Source organism: Gallinula chloropus (genome assembly GCF_964237585.1).
Source record: "Gallinula chloropus genome assembly, chromosome: 1".
In the NCBI taxonomy this organism is placed as follows: domain Eukaryota; kingdom Metazoa; phylum Chordata; class Aves; order Gruiformes; family Rallidae; genus Gallinula; species Gallinula chloropus.
The window spans coordinates 65,889,920-65,914,185 of NC_140085.1; the positions used below are offsets into that span (position 1 = coordinate 65,889,920).

Here is a 24,266-nt window from a genome sequence, read left to right on the forward strand (position 1 = left end):
CTCAGAATAAGTAATGCCTGGGAAAGCCTTTGCAGAAACTTTTGTATTTCCCAGTGCAGAAAATACACTGATAGGACTTTCATTTAGGAATGAAGCTCTGTTCACATTCCCAGCCTGAGCATGTCTGAGACACCTTTTAAAGTGGCTTGTTATTAAAAAGTGAGTATCATCAATTCCTTTGTAGTGACAGTAGATGGGGGTTCACCAATGACGACTGGACCCCTTGCCAGAATCTCAGGGTCTCCTCATCGAGTAAAACCCAGTTACACCTAGGTGAACTTACTCTTTGTGAGGAGTTTAGCTATGGTGATCCTCCCTTGCCTTCACAGTTAAAACTGCATTGCAAATTGGCTACCTCTTTTCACCTGAATGCTGAATGAGGGGAAACTGACATCTCTGCCTGGCAACCAACCATTCATCAGTACCCAGCTCATTGAGCTGAGCTGGCCACAGAGTACATCGTCCTTTTAGTACCAGCTGCTGATGTATGCCACATGGACAACCCAGAGAGCCTGCTTTTTATCTGGAACAAGATGATGACTGCAATAGCCAGACTGGCAGCCATCCCAGCAACTTTTTGAAGGCCAGAGAGGAGGGCAGCATGTGTCCAGATATCTCATGGCAAGTATAATAGCTGGAACATGTTGCCTTTATCTGTGCTAGATGTTTGTAAGGGAAACACACAAGGCAGTAATATTATCACAAGATCAGGCAGATGCTCAAGTCAGCATATGAATCCCACCACATCCAAGGAGGCTGCTCATGAGAGTAAGAATCTTCCGTAAATGCCAAGAGATTGTACACAAAAATAACACATTCTGCTGCTAAGTCTGAGGCTGTCCCAGGGTAAAACACAGCAGAGGGAGACAGGCTGGCCACCAGTGGCATGTGTGCTGTGACATGTTACTCTTATTACTGTGAGAGTGAGTTTATGCTATTTGCAACCGAAAGAAGGGAAAGAGTTCTAGCTGGTTTTAGGCAGGACAGATGAGATCTTGAAAACTCATGGCATGTAACAAACACACGGTCAGCTTGCTATGTAATAAGACCCTGATGTTAGCAGACCTACAATCACATCAGTGGGGAATTGAGGATAGTGGTAGGGGGAAAGTTTGCTGTAAGCAGATTTTTGCTGTCATTTAAGAAACATGCTACTTAAACACGATTCATTAGGCCAGTGGAGCTGAAGAGGTTGGAGCCAGTAGTGGATGGTAAAGAGGTTCTTAAAGGCCAAATCTCACCATTATTTGCAATTAATCTTTGTTCAGGTATTGTATTTTTCTCAGTAGGATTGGCAGATGCCTTCAGCTCTATTTGATTAAAACACTAAAGGTGTTTCCTAGCACTTGAATGGATACGTTCAGCAGCTGCCCAGGCCACCGCCCTGTCAATAAGCCACAGCTCTAGCAGCTTAATTTACATAGGGTAGCTACTGTCAGTCAAGTAGGACTAATTCAGTATAGGCTGGCTCAAATGTAAGCAGGGTGCTCTTCAATTATTGATAACCAGTCAATTATGATCACTAGTGAAATATAACCAAAGTAAGTTATAAGCCCCCTTTAAGTACTGAAGGGAGGTATAGGAAAGATGGGGAGAGACCATTTAGTAGGGCCTGTAGTGATATGACAAGGGGTAATAGTCTTAAAGTAAAGGAGAGCAGATTCAGACAGATATAAGGAAGACACTTTTTACAATGAGGGCAGTGAAGCACTGGCACAGGTTGCCCAGAGCAGCTGTGGCTGCCCCCTCCCTGGCAGTGTTCAAGGCCAGGTTGGATGGGGCTTTGGACAACCTGGTCTAGTGAAAGGTATCCCTGCCCATGGCAGGGGGTTGGACTAGATGACCTTTAAAGGTCCCTTACAACTCAAACCATTCCATTATTCTATGATAAACAGGTGCTGTGTTTCCACGCTGCTCTATGTTCCTCCAAGCATATCCTTATGTAAGAAGGATTTCATCAGAGTAACCAATCATTGTGTGTGGCTATATATGGCTCTAAATTTAACAATGAAGTTGTAATGTGTCAGTGGCTCTGCAACAACTGTGTTTAGATTACATGTCAGTTGCTTGGTTTTGTACCTGCTGACCCAAGATCAACAGGGAATGTGGGAGTATTATAGTTTTCTCATTCATTCTTAGGATTGGTGACAGCTTTATTTGAAACTTCAGACTCAGGACACAAAGGTAACATAATTGCCATGAATATTTTTGTACAGGTATAAAGGATGAGCAAACAGTTAATCTGGCAGTGCATGTCAGAGAGCATAGACCATTCTTTTTCCTGCTTTGTTTAGTTGCACTGATTCCATAATCCAAGCATGCAAGCCATGGTGTGTGCATGACCCAGGCCAGTCAGGAGCTTTTGTGCTGACACATGTGGCTGTTCTACAGGAATTTTTACTGATGCTCAGGAAGAACTGACTTCCAAATGCCAGAGTTTAAAATCCTTGGATGTTGACAAATGGAGGTGAATGTTAAGCCACTAGCTGTCCCTTCCCTTGAGGGGTAGAGAAACGGGAGTGCTAAAAGCCAGCATGACCCTGAACATATGCAGACTTGATTCACAGCTGCAGGTCTCTCAAATGAGTTTGCACCAACTGAGAAGCTGCCCTGAGAAACACTTCTTGCTTTGATAGCTGCCATTCTCTGAGTGAAGCTGCCCTCAGAAACAAAGACTTAGGGATTATTGATTTATGTGGCTCCTTCTCCTCATGTATTCCAACCATCTACACAGATCAAAGAGCCATAGAATGCGCTGGGTCGGAAGGGACATTTAAGGATCAGTAAGCAGGGACACCTTTGACTAGATCGGATACTCACGGTGTGATAACCAGCTGTGTCCACCAGAGGCCACACTGGTAGAACCCAACAGAGAGACCTCTTCCAGCTTCTTGCACGCCTCTGCACCATTGCAGAGATGTGAATGGCTCTGTATCCTTCCTGTGCTATTCTGGAGCTGCAATAAACCAGTGAATGGTCCATTGAGGCTACTGAATTGGCCCTGAAGGAAAAGGATGGTAAATTCCTATGAAAAGCTACAGAAACTTGATTTTTAAATCTGTTTATGGTAGTCAACATTACTGATAAATTAATGGGAGATATTAAGGAGTATGTTAAGTCTGTTTGTCTTTTCTGGAAAGAAAATTTACAAATAACAAAGGGAACAGCAAAACTGGAACCGAAATGATGACAGTTATAGTGAGGTAGTAACTGTGGCCATCAGCAGCAGGTTCTATCCAAAGCTGAAGTGAACTATAGAATATTTTTCAGTACTAACCAGCTGCTTTGCTAAAAACACTGGCAAGAATATGCCTCCACAAAAAAAATAATCCCAGTTCACTTTTGGCTTTCAGACATTGTCAGGGCACAGTGGAGACCAAGTGCTCCCTGAGGGACAGGACATCAGGAGCCAACTGCAGTAACACATCCAGCAGTACAGGCGCCTCTACCAGCACCCTTGCCAGGCAAGACAGGCCTGGCACGACAGCCAGAGTCAGCTGAGAGTCCAGATTGCCAGACAAGTCTTCAGGAATGAGGCAGTTCTGAGGTCAGGCAAGGAAATCAGTCTGAGGGTGAGGTCAAGTGATAGTAACCAGGGTCAGATACAGTTCAGTGGGCAGGCCCACTGTGATGAGGCACGTCTGAAACCAAGCGAGGAAGACATGGGTCAGGGTCTGAATCAGCAGGGTCCGTGGCCAGGCAGAGGCATGGCTGTGGCAGAGCTGGAGCCAGGCATGCCTATACCACAGCTCAGGCAGGACTGGCAGCCCAGGGACAAGCTGAAACACAACCCCTGGGGCTACCAAGAGGAAGTGTGAGTGGAATCCCCCGGTGGGGCTGCTGAAGGCCATTAAAGCCTTCTGGTGAACTCAGGGCCCTGACACAGAATTTTGCAATAAAACATTTTAGTTCCCTGCCTTCGAGATTAAAATCTCCTTCTTTGGCTGGACTTTAAGAAAAATAATCCATTTTTCTACTTTTTTTGTGTCTCCTATTTGTCATGAGTTTCCCTCCCCATGTATTTCCTCCAGAGCCAAAACTTATGGAGTTTCTAGGGAGAGCTGGGGAGGGTGTTGGTATAATTGTCATCAACACAAGCCATACAGTTATTTGCCTATACAAAGATACAAATTTTCCCTAGCATCTTCCTTGCCAGATCTGAAAATAAGAAAACACCAGTGTCAACACAAAGTTCTTCTACAGGCAGAATTAAATTTCTACATCTCCTCTCTACTCCTGTAGCTGGGAGTATGAACTGATGATCCCTTGAAAATCTGGAATCAAAACTCAGTAGCCTTGGTGACTGTTAAGCAGGTATTCTTTATTGCAGCACTGGGCACACAGGGGATTGCTCCTCTGAATGTGTGAGCTGTTTAAAGCCAAATTTCTCATGTTTATACAGATTAACTCCACATATTCATTATAATTTCTAAGAAAAGGCAGGGTTATGTAAATTATTTCCAGGAAGTCATTTACATTAACTCCTCCCAGGTAGAGCATGTTCAGTGACACTCAGGGGGTCTTCTGGGATGAAGGCTGGACATCTTCCTCTCCCTCAGCACACGCTCTTTATGATTTTCTCCATATTCTCAAAAACACATTCCTGAGCTCAAAACCACATTCCTGCACAAACTAGTTAGGAACCCCTTTTAGCTGAAAGCAGGACATACCCTGTCTCTTAATTGGTTGTTGGGCTCATTATTTACTACTCCCCTATCTTCAGTTTCTTTGTTTTCAAGGCTGTCCCACTGTTATGGTTAAATTTTGTAGCTGCTCCCATGAAACAGCTCACACAGCCATATTCTACTAAAATCCAAAACACACAAATACTTTATATTCTCAAAGCACACAAATTCTCCTTATATTAAAGCTATATTAATATAAGCTACATCTCTTAATCTACATCACTGAACCAGCCATCTGCGATGTCTATAGCTCTGGCAACATTAATTTGGCCTTTTTTCCTCTTTCCATTGGGTAGTGCCAAAGAGTGGAAATGGAGACCATGCAAATGTGTGCATTTAACTTTTACTTGTGGTTGATACATTTGATACTCCTGCACAGGGAGTGTAAGCACATCATGAGCAGCATCCACTCACGAAAAACAGCTCAAAGAATGAGTTAACATAAAGGCAGTTAGTTGTATTTTGCTCACTGTAGGGTTCCATCCCAGGAGCTTTCCCAGACAGACTACCAAGACTGTGGTTTACTATCCCTGCAGGCTGGGACCCAGGGATGCTGCCTACCCAGTCATGCACCGTTTGGAGTCAGTGACAGGGACGATAGACGTGCCACCTCTCCAAGCCATGGGCCTTTGGGGCTGCCATTCATGAGCTGGGCCACAGCCAGCAGCAATCTGAACATGAGTCTCCCCCTCACACCACCAAAGTCACCTGCAACCTCTGGTCTTTTTATGTGAATGAGACTCTGTTGGGCATCCCATGAGGTAAGGCCCACAATGAACTCACACTACAGCTTGGAAAGAACAGGATTCAAGATTCCATTGACAGTGGAGCACAGCTGAAGGGCTGGGAAGTATTTATTGCCCTGGAGACATACCTGCAGGCAAATTAATCTTGCAACAGATTTACAGACTGATTTTAATCCAGGGTTACTTCCTTCCACTGCTTCACTTTTTGCACCCACTTGATACCTGACCTCTCTGTTGACTCTTAGCTTCCAGCACTGTCTTTGTGTGCCAGTTCATAGGATTCCATAAACCACCATGAGTCAGTCTTGATCTCTCTGGGTATCACGCTTCAGCAGGAGACACAAAGCTGTAGGGAAGCCTCTTCAAAGAAGACCTCAAAAAAAATTTACTTCTTTTGAGTCATTTGGGATCTCACCACAGCGTAAAGATCTGTGGAATTTATTGTTTTGGGATGTAATGATAAATCACAACCTTTGGGCATTACCAAAGATGACTTTTGATCACTGGTAATAGTTTCTTTTTTGTTTGTTTCCTTTTTTTTTGTCTTTTTTCTTTTTTTTTTATTAATTTAAGCCAATGTTTCATTTTTGTTGGTGCAATACTTCATTCAGCAGAATTAACCCAGGATTAACCGGTGGTACAAACACAAAGTGCAGAGCCTGTATTTCCCACTGAGAGAAGACACTCTTACTCATCACCAGTGTTCAGAGATGCAACATACAGATGCATACTTATAAGCATGCAGAGGTGGGCTGGTATTTGTATCAATTTAATTTTTTTTGGAACAACTGTAACAGCTGTTAAAAAAATGTAGCAATTAAGTCTGTAAGTGCAGCAAGTGCAGCATTCCTTCAGGATGGAAAGCACTTCCATAAATACTTGATGTTTGGTTTTGTGCCAGTATTACAGATATAGGCTTGTTGGACAGCCTGACAGTGTTAAAGGGCTACTGTGATTCTTCAGTAGGCATTTAGAATTTGTTGGGCAGCTACCCATACATAAAAGAAAGAAAAACACCTGGTAAAATCAGTAATTTCATTTAGGGAAAGACTTTGGAAAGAATGAGAGTAATTCTAAACTTCCCTAAATATATTTTGTACTGTTTATCTTTTCTTCTGTTCTCTAGCTGCAAGAGGCCTTTTAATTGGAAGCCTTCACTGAAATCTTTTCTAAATACCAAAATATGTCTGAGTTCCCAGATGATAATAACTCAAAATCAAATCTGTGGGCAGAAACATTTTCTCATCTGGTAAAGAAGAATTTGACTCCTTTCGTTAAGGACAGGGGATGGCCAACCAAGCCTTTCCCAGCAGCTGGCTGTTTATTTCCCCATTTGGTCAAATGATCCAGTGATGTAATATATGTCCTAAGGAGGATCTTTGGTCATGAAAATGAAATTGTGGTTGCCTGTGATAAAGCCAGACCCCTGCAATAGTTTTAACCTGAATGGTATGGAACAATAATGAATCTGAGAAGCAGCTCTGCGTTGTACATGTGATTCTTGTGTACCAACCCTGACCACCTCTGTGTGCTAGGGTCCTACTACTTCTTTTCCTAACAGAGACAACTTTAATCCCAAAAGGGGAAATATTTGCTGTCTTAATACCTGTTAAACAAAACAACTACTTCCTATTTTTTTTTACTTCCTCTATTTCCTTGTCTCTAAAAAGGTTCCAGACTTACTCTTGCAACAGATATGCAAAGTTTGGTATTTAAGATCATTAAAAGAAGAGTAGGAACAAGGAGGGAAAAGTCATTTTAGAAATAGAGATATGTTAGGAGATAATAAAGCTAGAAACAGATGGAAGATCTAAGGTAAAATCAGTGCTACAGCAACAAGAAATCAGAATGATGAAAGGAAGACCTTGACAGACAGCACAGGAAAGGCCCTAATATTTGTCTTAATGTTTAAAATAGGGTTGTATTCATGCTCTGTTTTCAGAACAGGGTGTTAGTGAACAGTGTTCAGAGCACTGTTAGTGAACTAACACTGCTGTGTTAGTTCATGTCAAAAGAAAAACAATGTCCAGGCAGTGAAGTTACCACCTCAGTCCTCAGCTGGAATAGATCTGCAGAGGTCTAGTGAATGTAAAGTTGTGTCAACTTGCTCTGCTGAAGGTTCTAAGGCAGAAGGTGTCTCACCTCCCAGGACTGAATGTGTTGACAGGAAAGCAACACTAGAGTGTGTTTACAATGGGCTGGGGGATGACCTGCTGGAAAGGAGCTCTGTGGAGAAGGACCTGGGGGTCCTGGTTGATGACAGGTTGACCATGAGCCAGCAGTGTGCACTGGTGGCGAAGAGAGCCAATGGGATCCTGGGATGCATCAGGAAGAGTATGTCCAGCAGGTCGAAGGAAGTGATCCTCCCCCTCTACTCTGCCCTGGTCAGGCCCCACCTGGAGTATTGTGTCCAGTTCTGGGCTCTATGGTATAAAAAAGACAGGGATCTCCTGGAGAGAGTCCAGAGAAGGGCCACGAAGATGATTAGGGGCCTGGAACATCTCCCATATGAGGAAAGGCTGAGTAAGCTGGGTCTGTTCAGCCTGGAGAAAAGAAGGCTTAGGGGAGACCTAATTAGTGTTTATAAATATCTTAGACTTGGGACGCAGGGGAATTGGCCAGCCCCTTTTCAGTGGTCTGTGGGGACAGGACAAGGGGCAATGGCTGCAAGTTGGAGCACAGGAAGTTCCGCACCAACATGCGGAAGAACTTTTTCACAGTGAGGGTGACGGAGCAGTGGAAGAGGCTGCCCAGGGGGGTGGTTGAGTCTCCTTCTCTGGAGATATTCAAGTCTCGTCTGGATGCCTATCTGTGTAATATGAGATAGCGAGCCTGCTTTGGCAGGGGGGGTGGACCCGATGATCTCTTGAGGTCCCTTCCAACCCCTAAGATTCTGTGATTCTGTGATTCTATTTTGATCTCCAATCTAAATAATTAGATCCATGTTCCTCTCTTAAATCCTGCACCTCAATTTACCCTGTGAAGACACAGACACGCCAAACTTGCTTATGTTTTGAGATCATGAGCCAAGCAGTTGCTTGTCTTTTGGCTGTGGTTCCTTTTCTAGTGAATGTTAGAGAATTCTTCATCTTCACTGACCTGCACCACAAGGGATAGCAGCAACAGTGTCAGAGGTTATTCCAGCTCTCCTGGGCCACAGCTGAGCATTCTTCAGCAGAAGAGCTGGGAAGTATGGGATACAAAGATCAAGTATTATTTTTTTTCACTTAATCCAGATAAACATGTGTCAAATCTGTGAATAATCCAAAGCCAGTGGAGTGACCTGCATTAATAATAGTACAAATCATTCACATGTACATCAAATAGTACATGTTACCAAGAAAGATCCCCAAATCCTTCAGCCATCCTAAACTGGAGTAACTTTATTCTAAACTTTGAAGCCAAATGTTCAAATGCTGCTGTTTATTCTCCTGGGAAAGTCCTACAATTCTGATTTTGGTTTGAAGTTTTGGGGATTCTCGGCTGAGAGCTAAAGACTTTGTGATTTGATTCTCAGGAATTAAAAGCTAACAGTGCATGATTATCTCCTCAACCCCAATGTTTGAAAAATTTCCACAAAGCTATTTTTAATTTCCTGTATATTCAGTATGAATCTGAGATGCTTTTTTTCCAGGCATAGATTTCCTCATGAATGGTCAGATGCACAATAATCAGGTGGTTGATGTAGCTAGAGCTGCTAAATGTATTAGGAAAATCTTCTTATAACCCATATTTTATCCCAGTCTTGGCAAAGGCCTATAAACACAAGATGGGAAATCCGAGGCAGAAGGAGGAAAGGATCCTATGTGGTTCCCAGTTACTATGGAATATCCCATGGGAACCATTAGTGCTTGCTCTGTGCTTGTCCTCCACACACAGGGCAGGATCTGCTGTCCAATGGACTAGAGAGGTCTTCGTGTCAGCTACTCCTGCATATTTCCTGATATAGTGTCCCATCAACGGGAACAAGAACTCCCACACAATCTGTACAGGTGCTGAGAAGGAAACTGCAGATCTCAGCAATGCTGGTGGGATCCTCAATCTCCCATCTCTCTCTATCAAGTTGGACCCTCTCTTTTCGGGCTGTCTCTACCCTCAGTCCCATGGTCAACCAACAGACGCTCAAGTCTGCTCAAGCCCTGCCCCTGGGGAAGGAGGCTTTCATGTGTTTGTGACAGGGAGGATTTCTTGTGTTTGTGAAAGGAATAAGATACCAGAATGGAAATAGGATTTTCCTGCTTTTCCTTGAGAGCCTGTCACATTTGTGTCACTCCAGGAAAGCATCTGTGAAGGATTTGTTGGGTCTCCTGGATGTGGGACTACAGGCCACCCTGCCTCTCTTGAGGGAGTCTGATGAGAGGGGACCTGGGGAAACCCTGAATCCTGGTTCTTACTATGACAGAAAAGCAGAATCTGAGGTGGTCTTGTTCACCATCTTGAAATCAAGAAACAAGCATTATTCTTCAAGCAGATTTCAAATATTTAAGATGTGGCATTGTGGGGGGGCCAGCTGCTTCCAGGCTGCTTCTGAGTAGCCAAACTCATTCTGTCCAAGAGGTTGCTTGGACACAGATTTTATTGGGAAGTGATACAGGGCAAATGATACTGCCAAACATCACAGCTTCTGTGTGAATCCAACATGTTTGTCCAAATATGACAAAGGGAGCGGCTACTCTTGTCTGCAAACCTTCTGTGAAAGCAAAGATTCAGCTTTTGGGCAAATATCTAACTGTTAATTGCTTTGGCCTCATTGGAGATGTATGTGTTTCCAGCAGTACAGGACAGCAGTAGTTTTAATATCTTACAATGAATCTGAAAAATGGCAACAGGGAATCAAATGCCTGCCTCATAACCTCTACTCAGGAGCATTGCCAGCCTGCCTTCCTCTAAGGCAGCTCAAATTCTTTCTCAGCTTCTCACTCTCTCTCAGCCAGCCTAACCTTGTGGGCAGCAGACCCATGGGCACTGCATGCACCAGGGCAGAAACCCTCTGAGGCAAACAGGTCTCCTACAGATGTAGGACCAGGTGGTGAAAACTTGTAATTGCTGGGCATATTTCTGTGTAGGATGGGTGCACCTTCCTGAACAGGAGAATAACATTCTTGGGCAGGTGAGAGCGCCTTGGGGTAACCCGGTGATGCAGCTTTGTGTCACTCCAGGTGAAGCAGCTTTGAAAATCTGTCTCCTCAGGGCCATGAGCTGTGGGAGATGTTTTCTGCAGTGCAGCTCTCATGTCACAGGTTTGCAGTGGTTCCCCATGCAGTCCCAGCAGCCACCCCAAGCTATAGCAGCTGTGACCGGTCCTTCAAAGTCCTGTGGCACAACCTTATGGCCCAGGGCTGATTGGTACTTTCCCTGGCAGCTGGACAGGGGTGAGGGGAACAGAGAAAAGCCCCTATCTCTCCGCTCTGGCAGAAGAAGGGTGTGTTTCCTCCACAATGCTGCACATGACTGTGTATCCTTATTTCTGCCTCTTGCTACAACTGCTTCTGCTGCTTCCTGAACTAAGGCAGACTCGAGACATAGAGGCTGCATTGGAGAAAGGTGCCCCTTTCGGATAAATCCTTCTCTAAGAGAGGGGTACATTAAGAGGATGGCTTTTCCTCATGCACCCACTTCACACAGAGCCCATCCCTACCTAAAGGAGCAGGCGACCCTGAGTGCTGCTGTTGGGGTGGGCTAGTCAAGGGCACTGGCTTTCCTCAGAGACATGGTGAAACTCTTGCTTGGGGTTTTACCACTTTCAACAGTGGCTGCACAGAGCAGGGACAGGGACCGAATCTTATGTCTTCTTTCCCTTGTTGTATTGTACAACTAACGTACAGTAAGGAGTAGAGCAGGGTTTGTGCTTGTGCAATGTGTGTGTGCACACCTGTGTTTGCGGGGAGGTGGGCTCAGGAACTTCCCTTCAGCACTTCTGCAGCACCCATTATTACCTCCCTCTTTTGCCAGGACGAAGCTGTGGCTACCTCCAGAACCTCCAGTAAAACACTGGCCCCTCTCTCTGTATTTCTGCTGACCCATTTTCTTCCTCAAAACCCTGCTGCTGTGGTTTCCAGAACCGAGTTGGGGGAAATCGAAAAGAGAACTCCAATCCAATGTTTTGATTTATTGTCATGTTAAACAGAACAACAAAGCCTTCTCCTTTGTGAAAAGATCCCAGCAACCCCAGTGTCCTGTTTTCAGCTGAGATCATTTTCTTCCCAGCAGCCAATATAGTGCTGTGTTTTGGATTTAGCATGAGAACAATGTTGGTAGCACACTGATGTTCTTAATTGTGTCTAGGCAATTGTAGTGGCCACACTAATTCACGGACTTTTCAGCTTCTGACACAAGCAGCTGGGAGAGCACAGCCAGGACAGCTGGCCCAGCCTGGCCAAAGGGATGTTCCCTACCATGTAACCATCACGCTCCAGATATAGCTGGGGGAGCTGTGAGCACTGCTTGGAAAGAGGCTGGGTATGGGGTTAGTTGGGTTCTTTTTCCTTCCACATGTGGTGAGCAACTGAATTTGTGCATCACATATATATCAGCATATATTTGTATACAATTTATATATATATATTTCTATGAGCACAGTTTATATAAAATATCTATATTATTTTATATTCTCACCTGCGGGTGCCAAACAGAGTGAACAGTTATATCCTCTACGCAGAGAGGCTGGGTTGGCAAGGGGCTGGGGCTTGTCACTCAGAAGACAGTCTCATGCAAAGTTCAGAATTAACATTTATTGATATGTTTTATAACCTAATGACACAGGATATACTGAAGGAAAAAGGGAACATTAACAATTAAATATTAAAGATAAAACATTAAAGATAAGGCATGAATAATTGTTTCCTTCCAGGGTGGAAGGAACACTCCACTTTTATGAAACAGAAAGAGGGTCTTTTCCACATCATCATCTGGACAAGGTGACAGGGAAACTACAGGAGGGTCAGGACACCCATCTGTGAAGGAGGAGAGTGAAAATGGGCATAGTAGGTCCTTGAGATCAGCCTGAGTGATTTCATCCAGGACTGATCGTCAGATTGGAAAGAGATGCAGGGGTACAGGCTGGGAACTGAAGTCCTTCAGAGCTGGGATTCTGTAGGAGGCTTGCTCATCCTACCTTGCAAGATAAAGCATTCATGTGGGTTCAGATCAGCTTTTCAGCAGCTCTTTCATGAGCTGTCCTTTCTCAAGGGTACTTCTTCAGGTCCTACTTCCAAAGTGGAGTTTCCTTCCTCAAACAAACTGGGCTGTCAGTTCACAAATTCGATAGCAGCTTGTGAAGCAAAGGATGTTATTCCAGTTACTGTAAGTGTTGGGATCTGTCTTTCCCTTGATGTGGATTGCAGCACATTTTTCTGCAAAGAGTAAATTGGGTTCATTGGGTTTCCAGAACCTGTAAAAGAATGTTCATCTTTTGGGAATGCACTGGCATACATAACAGTCGGAGTGAAGTCACCTCAGACAGGTGTGGAAAAGAAAGAGGAAGATTACAGCAACAGAGATCAGGAGCTCTGTCAAGACAAAGACTAGCCATCTTTTTGACTGGAAAACTAGTCAACTTTTCTGACTTAAGTGCAATTAGGGACAGAGACTCCTCTCTGACATGTGTACTGATCACTTGAACCAAGGGGTGTGAATTGCAAGACCTTCCTCACTCCCCTGCAATACTCACATGGCTGTCATCTTATAGGGAGTCTCATCCACCCACTGCCATTGCCCACTTTTGTAAGCAGATAAGCCTATGTAGAACTTTGTTTCGTAGGCATTAGTAACTTCTCTTCTTGCCGAGTTGAAGAGGAACTCCTGGAAAAAGCACAATGTCCATGAGGTGCAGGACTGAGCAGAGGGAGACAGCAGCAGTCCCTGCGGGGTGGGGCTGGAGGCAGAGGGGAACCAGCACTAAAGGGATGCAGAGAGGACACCCCCTACCCCAGCTGCAGGAGCAAGGAGGGGCCCCGAGTCCCCTCTGGGGACTGGCACCATGTCTGTGGCTGCTGTGCCCCTCTCAGCCCTGCACCTACCTGCTCTTCTTTGCTGTTGATCACCACCAGGTGGGAGCCCATTCCTGTGCAGTTCTGCGCACTCGAGTTCCAGCTCATTGTATCCTCTGAAATGTAATAGCAGCTCTTCTGGAAGCGTTTCCAGCCCTTTGGGCAGCAGGTCCAGCTCTCCTCTGTGTGTGGGGGGGAAAAACAACCCTGCTTTTGAACAAGATGTGCTGTCTTCCATCTTAATGATCTCAGAGTAGGTTCCCAGTGTCAGGAAAGGGGGTTGAACCACTTCTAATCTGAACAGAGGTAAACGCTCTCTTCCATGCTCCACAAGTAACGGTGCTGACAGCCTGACAGGCTCCTGCCACAAGGCCCCTGCCTGACCTGCCTCTCCCTTTCTCTGTCTGTTCTGCCATGTCCATGCAACCTCCGTTTTGTGAGGCACAGTTACTGCATTACAATTCCTGAGGAAGATGGGAAGCAGTTGTCTTGCACTCTTCTGGGAACTCTTCCATCAGAGGGGTGCTGTCCAAAGGTTTAGCTCTCAGCTCATGCAGACCAACACAAAGGAATAGTAAAGTGCTCTGACAGCTGCTGCCACCACAGGCAGGTCCTCACGCTACCCAGGTTTTCCTAGAGATCTGCCTTATAGCCAGAAAGTCACATGATGGATTAAAAAACCACAGATATATTCTGTCAGAGCATGAGGTTACGTGCTTTGAGGCTATATATCTATGAGCTGTATATGTTACACTCTCAATATATCTCTGTATAGAACCTGTCAGTCTGAAGAGTTCATTGAATGTAGCCAACAAACACACCCACCCTTGTACGTGCTACTTCAGATGCTTCCTCTGATTCTCAGGCTTCATGGGGACTCTCTTCCTGGGTTTCCCAGTCAGGGGCTCTTCAGGGAGGCACATGCAGTGATAATGCCCCAGCCAAGCCAATGCTCCAGCCTACTCAAAGCAAGCAAGTACATCGTATTTATACTACAAGATGGACCCAGACAACCCTGTGCCCTTCAAGAGCTGTCTTCACAGCACAGAATCTCTCGTCCCATTCTGGGCACCAAATGGAAGGAGTCAAGTCCTGTTAGTGGAACAGCTAGCAAAACTTCTGTTAACCTACCTGTGCTATTAGATCTACCTGTGTATATTAAATCTACTCAGAGTGCACCATTATGTACCAGAGTGCACCATTATGTACTTTTGTAGAAAGAGACCTGGCACCAGAGAGCATCAGAAAAATACACAAAATCAAGTTCAAACAGTCAAAGAAGACTTGGAGCTCTCTCTGCTGCCCACCCTGACCTTCCACTGAACTGCTGGAGGGTGGCATGTTGCCATCATGTACTCTGCAAAACTTTTCCATCCATTCTGAATTCCACAACATATTCTGAGTTCTTGTTGGTTGGGAGAGCCTGTCTGTGGTTGGATGGACATCCATGTACCTCGTGGAGCTAGGAAGTTGTTTGGGTTGTTTTTTTTTTTCCACAGGGAACATCAAATTGAGCATGTGTAGAACACCACTTGTTTAGCCAGTTGTGGTGGTTTAGCCCTGGCTGGAGGCCAGACGCCCACCAAAGCCGTTCTAACACTCCCCTTTTTAGTTGGACAGGGAAGAGGCTCAGTAGTCAAGATAAGGACAGGGAGAGATCATTCTGTAATCAACTACATGGGCAAAACAGACTCATCACAGAGTGAAGAAAACTCTAGTTTATTACACTACACTACACACACAGTGACACCAGAGTCAGATAGCGAGAAGCACGACCAGATCTTAAAGAAGTGCAACAAGATCTTAAAAGCACCTTCCCCTCACCACTCCCTTCTCAGCAGACTTCCCTTTAGTCATGATCTTGCTCCCTTCTTCCCCTCCATTGTGGCACAAGGGGGGCAGGGACTGGGGGAATGGGGGCTTTGGTCAGTTCCTTGCAAGTTGGTTCCCTTCTCTGCCGGAGGGGGGGAGGGGCATTCATTCCTCACACCCTTCCCCTGCTGCACCATGGGGTCCCACCCACAGGAGACAGTCCTTCACAAACTTCTCCAGACTGAGTCCTTTCCCACAGGGCTTCAGCTCTTCACCAGCTGCCCCAGCGTGGGTCACTGCTATGGCAGGCAGTCATAAATCATAGAATGCCTCTCCGTCTCTCAGTCCCAGTCCTCCACGGGGTCACAAGTCCCCTCCAGAAAACCTGCTCATGTGTCAATCTCTCCCTTGCTCATCTCCGTGTCTCTGTCTCTCTCCATGGGCTGCAAGTGCTGGCAGGGGCTTGCTCCAACCCAGGTCACAGCATCTCCTGTATGTCTCCACCTGCTCCAGCGTGGGGCCTCTCCATGGGCTGCAGGTGGGGTCGCGGCCTTTTCCGTGCGCAGCGGGGGGACACCCGCTCCACCACGGGTTTCTCCATGGGCTGCAGGGGCATCTTTCTCTCTGGCACCTGGGCCGCCTCCTCCCCCACCCTCCCTGGCCTTGGTGTCTGCACAGCTCCTTACATCTTCTCACTCCCTTCTCTGGTGGCAAAAAGCAGCTGCTTGTAGTTTTTTCCTCCTAAATGTGATTCCCAGAGGTGCTGTGACCATGGCTGATGGGCTCAGCCTTGGTCAGCAACAACTCCGGCCTTGAATCAGCCGATGTTGCCTCTCTGAGGCCTGCAGAGAGCTCTGGCTGCTCCTTACAGCACCCATTTTCTGCAGCCCTCCCCTTCTCTCCCAGCACCCAGCTACACAAAACTGCAACAGCAGCCCTTACAAAAGGATGCATCACTTGCAGCTACGTTAGTGAACTGGACTAGCAGTGGAGGTTGCATGGGGCCAGCGAGAGGGGAAGGGTAGGAGGGGTGGTCAAAGGCACACCGGGAACAACCCACCCTCTTCCACTGGCCCAGAACACGTTTCCATAGCATCCGAAGTAAAACTGTGCAATGCAGCGTTTTCTTTCCTCACTTGTCCTGCTCCCTTCCTCAAGGCAATCCAGCTCTGGCTGACAATCCCATTCCCAACATCAAAAGCGGGCTGATACCAGTATAAATACTGGTGAGGTTCTTCCCACTCACTTTTGCCTGCAGACACGTTGGCGACACAGCACCACTCTCCGGCGTTCTGGAACAGAGTCTTGTACTGGCCATGGCTTCCATGGAGGAAAACACCTGGGGAGAGAGGAAAGAGAAGGAAAGTGCTACTGTAATGCTTTCCTCATTCACAAACAACCTGTCCTAGCCTCCCCCACTTCTGGTCTAAAGCCCCCACAGACTCTCTTATGTTAACAGGCTCTGAAATCTGTGTTGAGCAGAGAGGCAAGGAACAGCAGGCCATCTCTCCCACTGCTGGCCACTTCCTCCTCTGCACATGTATGGATCAGATGAGCTCCTCTCACCTCTGCTGGCTGAGACACAGTTTCCCATCTGACAGAAAGAGCTTAGACATCCTTTGAGGATGGGGTCAGGAAAGAGTCAAAGAAGTCGTGGGATATGCTTAATAAAGCTGGAGTATTGATATATATTCCCTCTTAATCTTCCTGGGCACTGCAGCTTTAGCCCATCATTTTTAGCCTTATCAAGAAGGAGTACAATTGTTGAGTATTAAGGTCTCACCCAAGGAAGTTAAGAAGCAGCATGGAAGAGTCATCACAGAGCGATAGGATAGTCCAGGACACCACAAGCAAAGGATTTCACTTTTGGTCAGTCCAGGCAGCGTGGCTGGAGGATTTTGATGGATTCACCTCCACCCTGCTAAAATATGGGCAGACCAGTACTGGTATTTCCAAGGAGATGACACTGGCTCCTTGGCTGCAACATTGTCACGGGGAGCTCTGAGGGAGACACCAGGTCAGGAGAGCCAATGACCACCCGCCAGCCTTCAGGGAACCTACTCATAGGCCTCTGGACCCTAAAGAGACTTCTCTGCTCTTGGTGGGAAGGGAGAAAGTACCTGGTTTCATCAGGGCTGGCGTCATTCAGGCAGGTGGGAAAGCAAGAGGAGCAGTGGGAAGGCCCTTCCAGAGAACAAACCTTAGCTGTGGAAGGGACCTAACTCCTGACTAAGAGGACAGAGGCAGGAGAGGGGCTGCACAACAGGCTGTTTGGGTGGAGGGCATTTGCCTGCTGGCAGAGAGACTAGGATAATATTTTTCCATCTGACAAAAGGCAGGCAATGGCCCCCTTCCTCCCAGGGAATTATGAGGCCCTGGAACCTACCAATGCAGATGGCTACAAGGGCAGTTTTGATGACAATGACGGAAACGAGGAAGACGCAGGGTTTCAGCCAGGAGCGGCTTCTGTCTTCCACAGGGGCTGAAAAACACAAGGCAAGAATAGGAATCCCCCAGCTCAGAGTCAGGGGCAGGATAGCACAGCTGGCTCCATACCCCAACAACCTGCTGTACCCTTATTCCAAGGACTGGGGAGCCCCAGGAGCGCTGTAACCAGGTGCTGCTGCAACCAGGTCCTGCTGCCCATCATTAGCAGTGGGTGACATCCAGAGTAGGGCAACAGGGGAGGCTGCTCTGAAGCTGCTCTTTTGTTTCACTTTTTATCACAGGCCCTGCATGTACTCTTCGCAGCCTGCACTCCTTCCTCTGTCCTGTCCCACCTCCTTTCTCCCCAACACGTCTTCCTTACCACCCCTCCATCACCCCTTTCACTGAATGCTCTGTCCACACCTCCCGCCTCTTCAGCTCCCGTTAGAGCTTCTTTCTCTCAGCTCCCTTTGTTTTGCCTCTGTCCCCCAAGCCCTTTTATGCACCAGTGCACAGGCAGAGGAGTGACTGTCCAGCTGGGCGTTTTCAGAGGCAGAAGCACAGAAGACATTGTCTCCACAGGGAGAAGGGGCACTTCCAAGCTCTTGAGAGAGTCCTCGCTTGGTTCTCCTTAGAGACGCCAGAGGTGGGAGCAGTGGCTCATGCTTAGCTTGATGTGGGTATTTTTACCTGGATCATGATGGTAGAATAGCACTCTCCAGTGCCACCATTTACAGAATCAACACCACAGGGGATGGCAGACAGTGCTATGCCTGGACCTTCATCCCCCCAACTCTGGGAATAAGGTCATTCCTACCCTGAGCACTCCCTAGTTCCCTCATCTCTCGCTTTGCTCTTGTCCTAAGCCCCTTCTCCTGGTATGAAGCCAGCCACTATGCCATGATCGTTATATCTATCCCAACCCTGTATTTCCCCCTACCTCCTCCTTCATCTGTGGGAGGAGAGAAGGGAAGGCTTTCTGCTTACCTGCAGCACCAGCACGGACTCGCCCTGGGTGATTCATCATCTCTACCACTCTTCTCAGCCAAGTACTCTACATCACCGACATGGCCACGAATACAGCGTTGCTCCTGCACACTAGGGCAGCTCCCACACTGCTGAGGAGCCTTCAGAGCCTCTGATCTGGTGCTCAGGAAGAGCCATGTCCTGGGTGTTCCCCGCATCATATGGAGGCGGGGCGATTTTCATCACTTCTCTGCCAGGGCGCTTCACAAGACGCTCGTTGCAACACAGAAACGCACAGAGACAAATGGAAACAGAAGAAGAGTCGTATCACTCTGGCTCAGCCAACCTCCTCTTGCACATACTCAAACAGCTTCACAGGACATACTACTGACCTTACCTCTTTGGTGGTTGTTCTTTCCTGATGAGCCTGGGTGTGACAATGCCCATGTTGTTGGTATTTGCAAGCGAAAGGCTAATCCCACTTACAATATCCTGCAAAACAGAGTCAGTAAATGACAGGAAAGCATATCTGTGACTCAGCCTGAGCAAGCCCCACGTGAAGCCCCATCCCAGGAACCCAGAGCACAGCACAGAGCTTGCCAACGCTGTTTTTAACTAACTGCTGGGGAAAAGAGGGTGCATCTTTGAGTGGAGGGATTGAGTATGACCTGCCTGTTACGGAGCTGGAGGTCACAACGGATCACTAGGTGGTGCCAGAACCCCCGTGCATTATGGATCACGACGTCTTACTTGGCCACAACTAGAAAAGGCACGGGCATACAAGGTGCTCCTAGCACTGCTGGAGGCAACTTGAGTCAACACGCTGCAGGATAAAGTGTCCCTAAGGATAAATAATCTCTACCAGATCTCGTTGCACTGTGAGTGGCCTGGAGTAGGTAGCGCACGGCGAAGTAGATGGCGCACGGCAGAGTGAAGGCTGCATCCCAGGCCACTGTGGGATTCCATCCCACATCCCATCAGCTAGCTGCTTCCAGTGAAGAGGCACGCCAGGATGCACATGGGGAGGCACGGGATGGCTAACACATCAGTTGAAGCCCCAAATGAGCAGGGCAAAAGCAGCTTAACGATTTGTTCGGGGCATGTAGGGAACTGACAAACCATGACCTGTATGCTGGGGATCTCTATCAGCAAACCAACGGATAAAACAAGGTGCCAGCTACACAAAACATTGACAAACAACTGGACATTTCTAGTCTTTACGTAACTGAGCCCCAGCAGCGCTAAGCGCCACTTCCACACTCGTTCACGCGCTCTCTTGCGCAACCTCCTGCCTGCCGCCCCCACCACAGGAAGCACAGGCCGCACGAACACATCCCACCTCCCAGACCAGGGATTGCTGCGTCCTCACCTGCTTCCTGCTGCAGATGCAGGTCCGTGTGTCTGCACAACTCTTGCTGCAGTGTGCTAACCCGCAAGGCAGGGGGAAAGCACAAGCTCTCGGGCACACACTGGAGTTGTGGGCCTGGACAGGTTGCCCCCCTTTCTGCCAGGAATGGGGGCTGCCTGCAGCACCCAGGAGGGAGGATATCTTACGTACAGAGGTTGCAAAGTTGCAGGGTGGCTATCAGGACAGATTTCCACCGTCACTTCCTTCCCACTTCTCTATCTTCAAAAGGTTCTTGTTTCCCCTCTACTCTGCCCTGGTCAGGCCCCACCTGGAGTATTGTGTCCAGCTCTGCGCTCCCTGGTATAAAAAAGACAGGGATCTCCTGGAAAGAGTCCAGAGGAGGCTATGAAGATGGTTAAAGGCCTGGAGCATCTCCCCTATGAGGACAGGCTGCGTGAGCTGGGACTGTTCAGCTTTGAGAAAAGAAGGCTGAGAGGGCATCTGATCACTGTTTATAAATATCTGAAGTGTGGGAGACAGAGGGAAGTGCCCAGCCCCTTCTCCGTGGTCTGTGGAGACAGGACAAGGGGCAATGGCTGCAAGTTGGAGCACAGGAAGTTCCGCACCAACATGTGGAAGAACTTTTTCACAGTGAGGGTGACAGAGCCCTGGGACAGGCTGCCCAGGGGGGTGTGGAGTCTCCTTCTCTGGAGATATTCAAGAGCCGTCTGGACACCTCCCTGTGTGACCTGTCTTAGGGGACCTGCTTTGGAGGGGGGTTAGACCCTTCCAATCCCTACAATTCTGTGATTCTTCTAAGCTTTGTTTTCAGACCGACTCCTCTCTCAAAAGCCCAATTCCCTGGTTAGTTCCTACTGGTGGTCATAGCAATAGGATGTTTGGGCCGAAAGCTCTCTCAGATAGTTTGCGTGACACTCACACAGCTGTTCACAGTCACGTTCCTGTTTAGTCAGTTGTTGCTGTCCAGGCAACTTGACCAAACCGAAGGTCTGTGCAAGCACCCTCACCTGCGCAGGGCCTAAAGCTGAGGAGGAACAAATCACTTTCTTTGCAGCAACACAAACCAAGCTACTGTTCCCCACAAATCAACAGCTGAACTCACAACATCCAGGTGACTGACAGCTCTGTCTGACTCCAGGACAAAGAGCTTCCTGCGCCCAGGCCCTTCCCAAGTTTTGGGATTGTGCAGCCACTTTGTCTCCGAGGGCTTTACTAGGGCTTTACTCTCACTCGGTGAATGCAGAATACACTGCAGTAGATGTGTAAGGCTCTATCCTAGCAGAGCAACATCTCTGGATCCTGAGCTCCTAGCAGACCTTTCTAGCCCACCTGCCAAAACTCCAACAGCCACCACTCTCCATGTTCCCTCTAGCCCTACTAGATGTGCCTGCCAAACCTGCAAAACACTTGCAGCTTAGAGGGGGAAAGAGAGGGGGGGAAAGAGAGGGGAGGAAAGAGAGGGGGGGAAAGGGAGGGGGGGAAAGGGAGGGGGGGAATGGGAGGGGGGGAATGGGAGGGGGGGAAAGGGAGAGGGGGAAAGGGACGGGGGAAAAGAGAGGGGGGAAAAGAGAGGGGGGAAAAGACACAGAGCACAGAACCTTTTTCATTGGCCTAGTATTTTATTTTCCCTAGTACAGGGAATCAGTATTTGGGCAACAAAACCCATGCAAGTAGAGGACGTTCTCTGTGTGACAGGAGAAACAGCAGACACCGCTGCTCAAGGAGAAGAAATGGCAGCTCTGAACATCTGTTTTCCATTCCTGTGTCTTCTTCCTGGAGAACTCAGCCTCTTTCCACTCCGTGGCCGCCGCATCCACTCAGAGGGAAGGGAACACAGGAGCCCAGGAGCTGCTATGATGACGCCGAGACTCCACTGTCACTCCCATGGGGGAAGTGGCACTGAGAGGAAGGTATTATCCCTCTTCCAATACAGACCTATCCTTGCACCTGCCATGCTTGCTGCAGCTTCCACTGACAAATCTGTCTTCACCACAATGGGATGGGAGGGACGAGCAATCTCAGAGAGAGCACAGAAAGCTCTCCCAGCATGGATTATTTCCTGTCCAGGAGGCACAGTACTTGCAGAAATATAGATATATATATATATACATGCACAGGGGATGCTGGACACAGGGTAACATCACTTCCACTTACATCATCTCTTCCAGAAGAGTGAGGATGCAGGATGCTAGGCCCCCCCACCCCTCCCAACACAGCCCTGCAGTGTTCCCAGCTCACTGCTCCTCCTGCAGCTTTACTCAGAGCAAGGGTCACTCCATCACACAGTCACTGCTGCAGCCTCACAGGCCCGACGATGCCGTATACAGGGGACATCGTTCCAGTTCCGTGGGTTTGGATTCGCATGGATAACAACACACTTCTCCGTTTCCACATTGCTGGGTTCCGCTTCCCGCCAGAACCTGAGACAGAGACAGAGGTGTTACTCCTCAGCATATCCCTACTGGAAAAGGGCCATGGTGGAGTACAAGGCTTAGAGGGGAGAGGGAAGATTTCCAGATGCTGATTCACACGCAGAAGCTGTATCCTTCCTCTCCCTCTGCTGTCCCACTGGCACCAGTCTTGCATGGAAACCTGCCTTCTGCCCACAGCCAACACAAAGGGGCCCTGCTCAGTCTTGGTGAGGGAGGCCACTCACCACTGCTCAGCTCACCCCATGCACCTCACATCCAGTAGAATCATGGAATCACAGGGGTTGGAAGGGACCTCAAGAGATCATCAGGTCCAACCCCCCTGCCAAAGCAGCTCCCCAGCTCATATTGCACAGATAGGTGTCCAGACAGGTCTTGAACGTCTCCAGAGGTAGAGGCCTGTGCGAGTTTGTTCTCCAGAAGAAGACACAGAAATCACAGCCCTGGTGCTCTCTCCCTGTGCCTCAACGCTTCCACAGCATCTCAGCACCAGCCCTGTGTACATATGCACGGTGGGGGTCATATGGAAGGCAGGTAAGGCTAGTCATCTCTCAAGGTTTCTTCCTGCTGATAAGATGCAGCTTCTTCTGAGCCTACAGCATTGATGGCAACATCACAGGTGGCTAACTAACAACCACTAACCACCATGGGTAGGGCCATGTGCACCTGGTGTCCTACACATCCCTCTCCTGCTCCATCACTGACCTCTCACAAGGATTGTCTCATCTTCCCCTCAAGCATCAGCAGACACCCTCACATGGTTGGACTCGATGATCTCAAAGGTCTTTTCCAACCCAGGGATTCTGTGATCACTCCTACTCTCTTGCACTAGCAGGAGCTGCACCAAACCCTCTCCATCCAGGGATACTTCCTCCAGAGTAAGTGGAGTCTGGTCAATCCAGTGCCACTCTCCCACCTTCCGCGCACGCAGACCGATGTAGTAATTTGCTTCTGATGAAGACTGTAGCTCTCTAGTGAGGAACTCCTGGAAATGAGGGAGAGTGCAATGTCCATGAGGTGCAGGACTGAGCAGAGGGAGACAGCAGCAGTCCCTGCGGGGTGGGGCTGGAGGCAGAGGGGAACCAGCACTGAACTGATGCACAAAGGACACACACACACAGACTCCTCAGCTGCAGGAGCAAGGAGGGGCCCCGAGTCCCCTCTGGGGACTGGCACCATGTCTGTGGCTGCTGTGCCCCTCTCAGCCCTGCACCTACCTGCTCTTCTTTGCTGTTGATCACCACCAGGTGGGAGCCCATTCCCGTGCAGTTCTGCACAGTCGCGTTCCAGTTCATTGTATCCTCTGAAATGTAATAGCAGCTCTTCTGGAAGCATTTCCAGCCCTTTGGGCAGCAGGTCCAGTTCTCCTCTGTGTGTGTGGGGGAAAACCAACACTGCTTTTGAACAAGATGTGCTGTCTTCCATCTTAGTGACCTCAGAGTAGGTTCCCAGTGTCAGGAAAGGGGGTTGAACCACTTCTAATCTGAACAGAGGTAAATGCTCTCTTCCATGCTCCACAAGTAATGGTGCTGACAGCCTGACAGGCTCCTGCCACAAGGCCCCTGCCTGACCTGCCTCTCCCTTTCTCTGTCTGTTCTGCCATGTCCATGCAACCTCCGTTTTGTGAGGCACAGTTACTGCATTACAATTCCTGAGGAAGATGGGAAGCAGTTGTCTTGCACTCTTCTGGGAACTCTTCCATCAGAGGTGTGCTGCCCAAAGGTTTAGCTCTCAGCTCATGCAGACCAACACAAAGGAACAGTGAAGTGCTCTGACAGCTGCTGCCACCACAGGCAGGTGGCAAAAAGCAGCTGCTTGCGTTTTTTTTCCTCCTAAATGTGATT

The 24,266-nt window shown here is 48.1% G+C and overlaps 1 protein-coding gene across 1 annotated transcript; it reads right to left on the reverse strand.

Annotated features, from left to right (window-relative positions):
• Positions 1-12,502: 12,502 nt before the first annotated feature.
• LOC311192204 (C-type lectin domain family 6 member A-like) lies at positions 12,503-23,717 on the reverse strand (the record flags this gene model as incomplete). The annotated part of the gene is made up of 8 exons (XM_084264628.1): positions 12,503-12,821; positions 13,101-13,327; positions 13,450-13,601; positions 16,478-16,570; positions 17,618-17,713; positions 22,298-22,413; positions 23,339-23,487; positions 23,640-23,717. The coding sequence occupies 8 exons, from the start codon at positions 23,715-23,717 to the stop codon at positions 12,662-12,664; spliced, it is 1,071 nt and encodes a 356-aa protein (XP_084120754.1). The 3' UTR covers positions 12,503-12,661.
• Between the last annotated feature and the right edge of the window lie 549 nt (positions 23,718-24,266).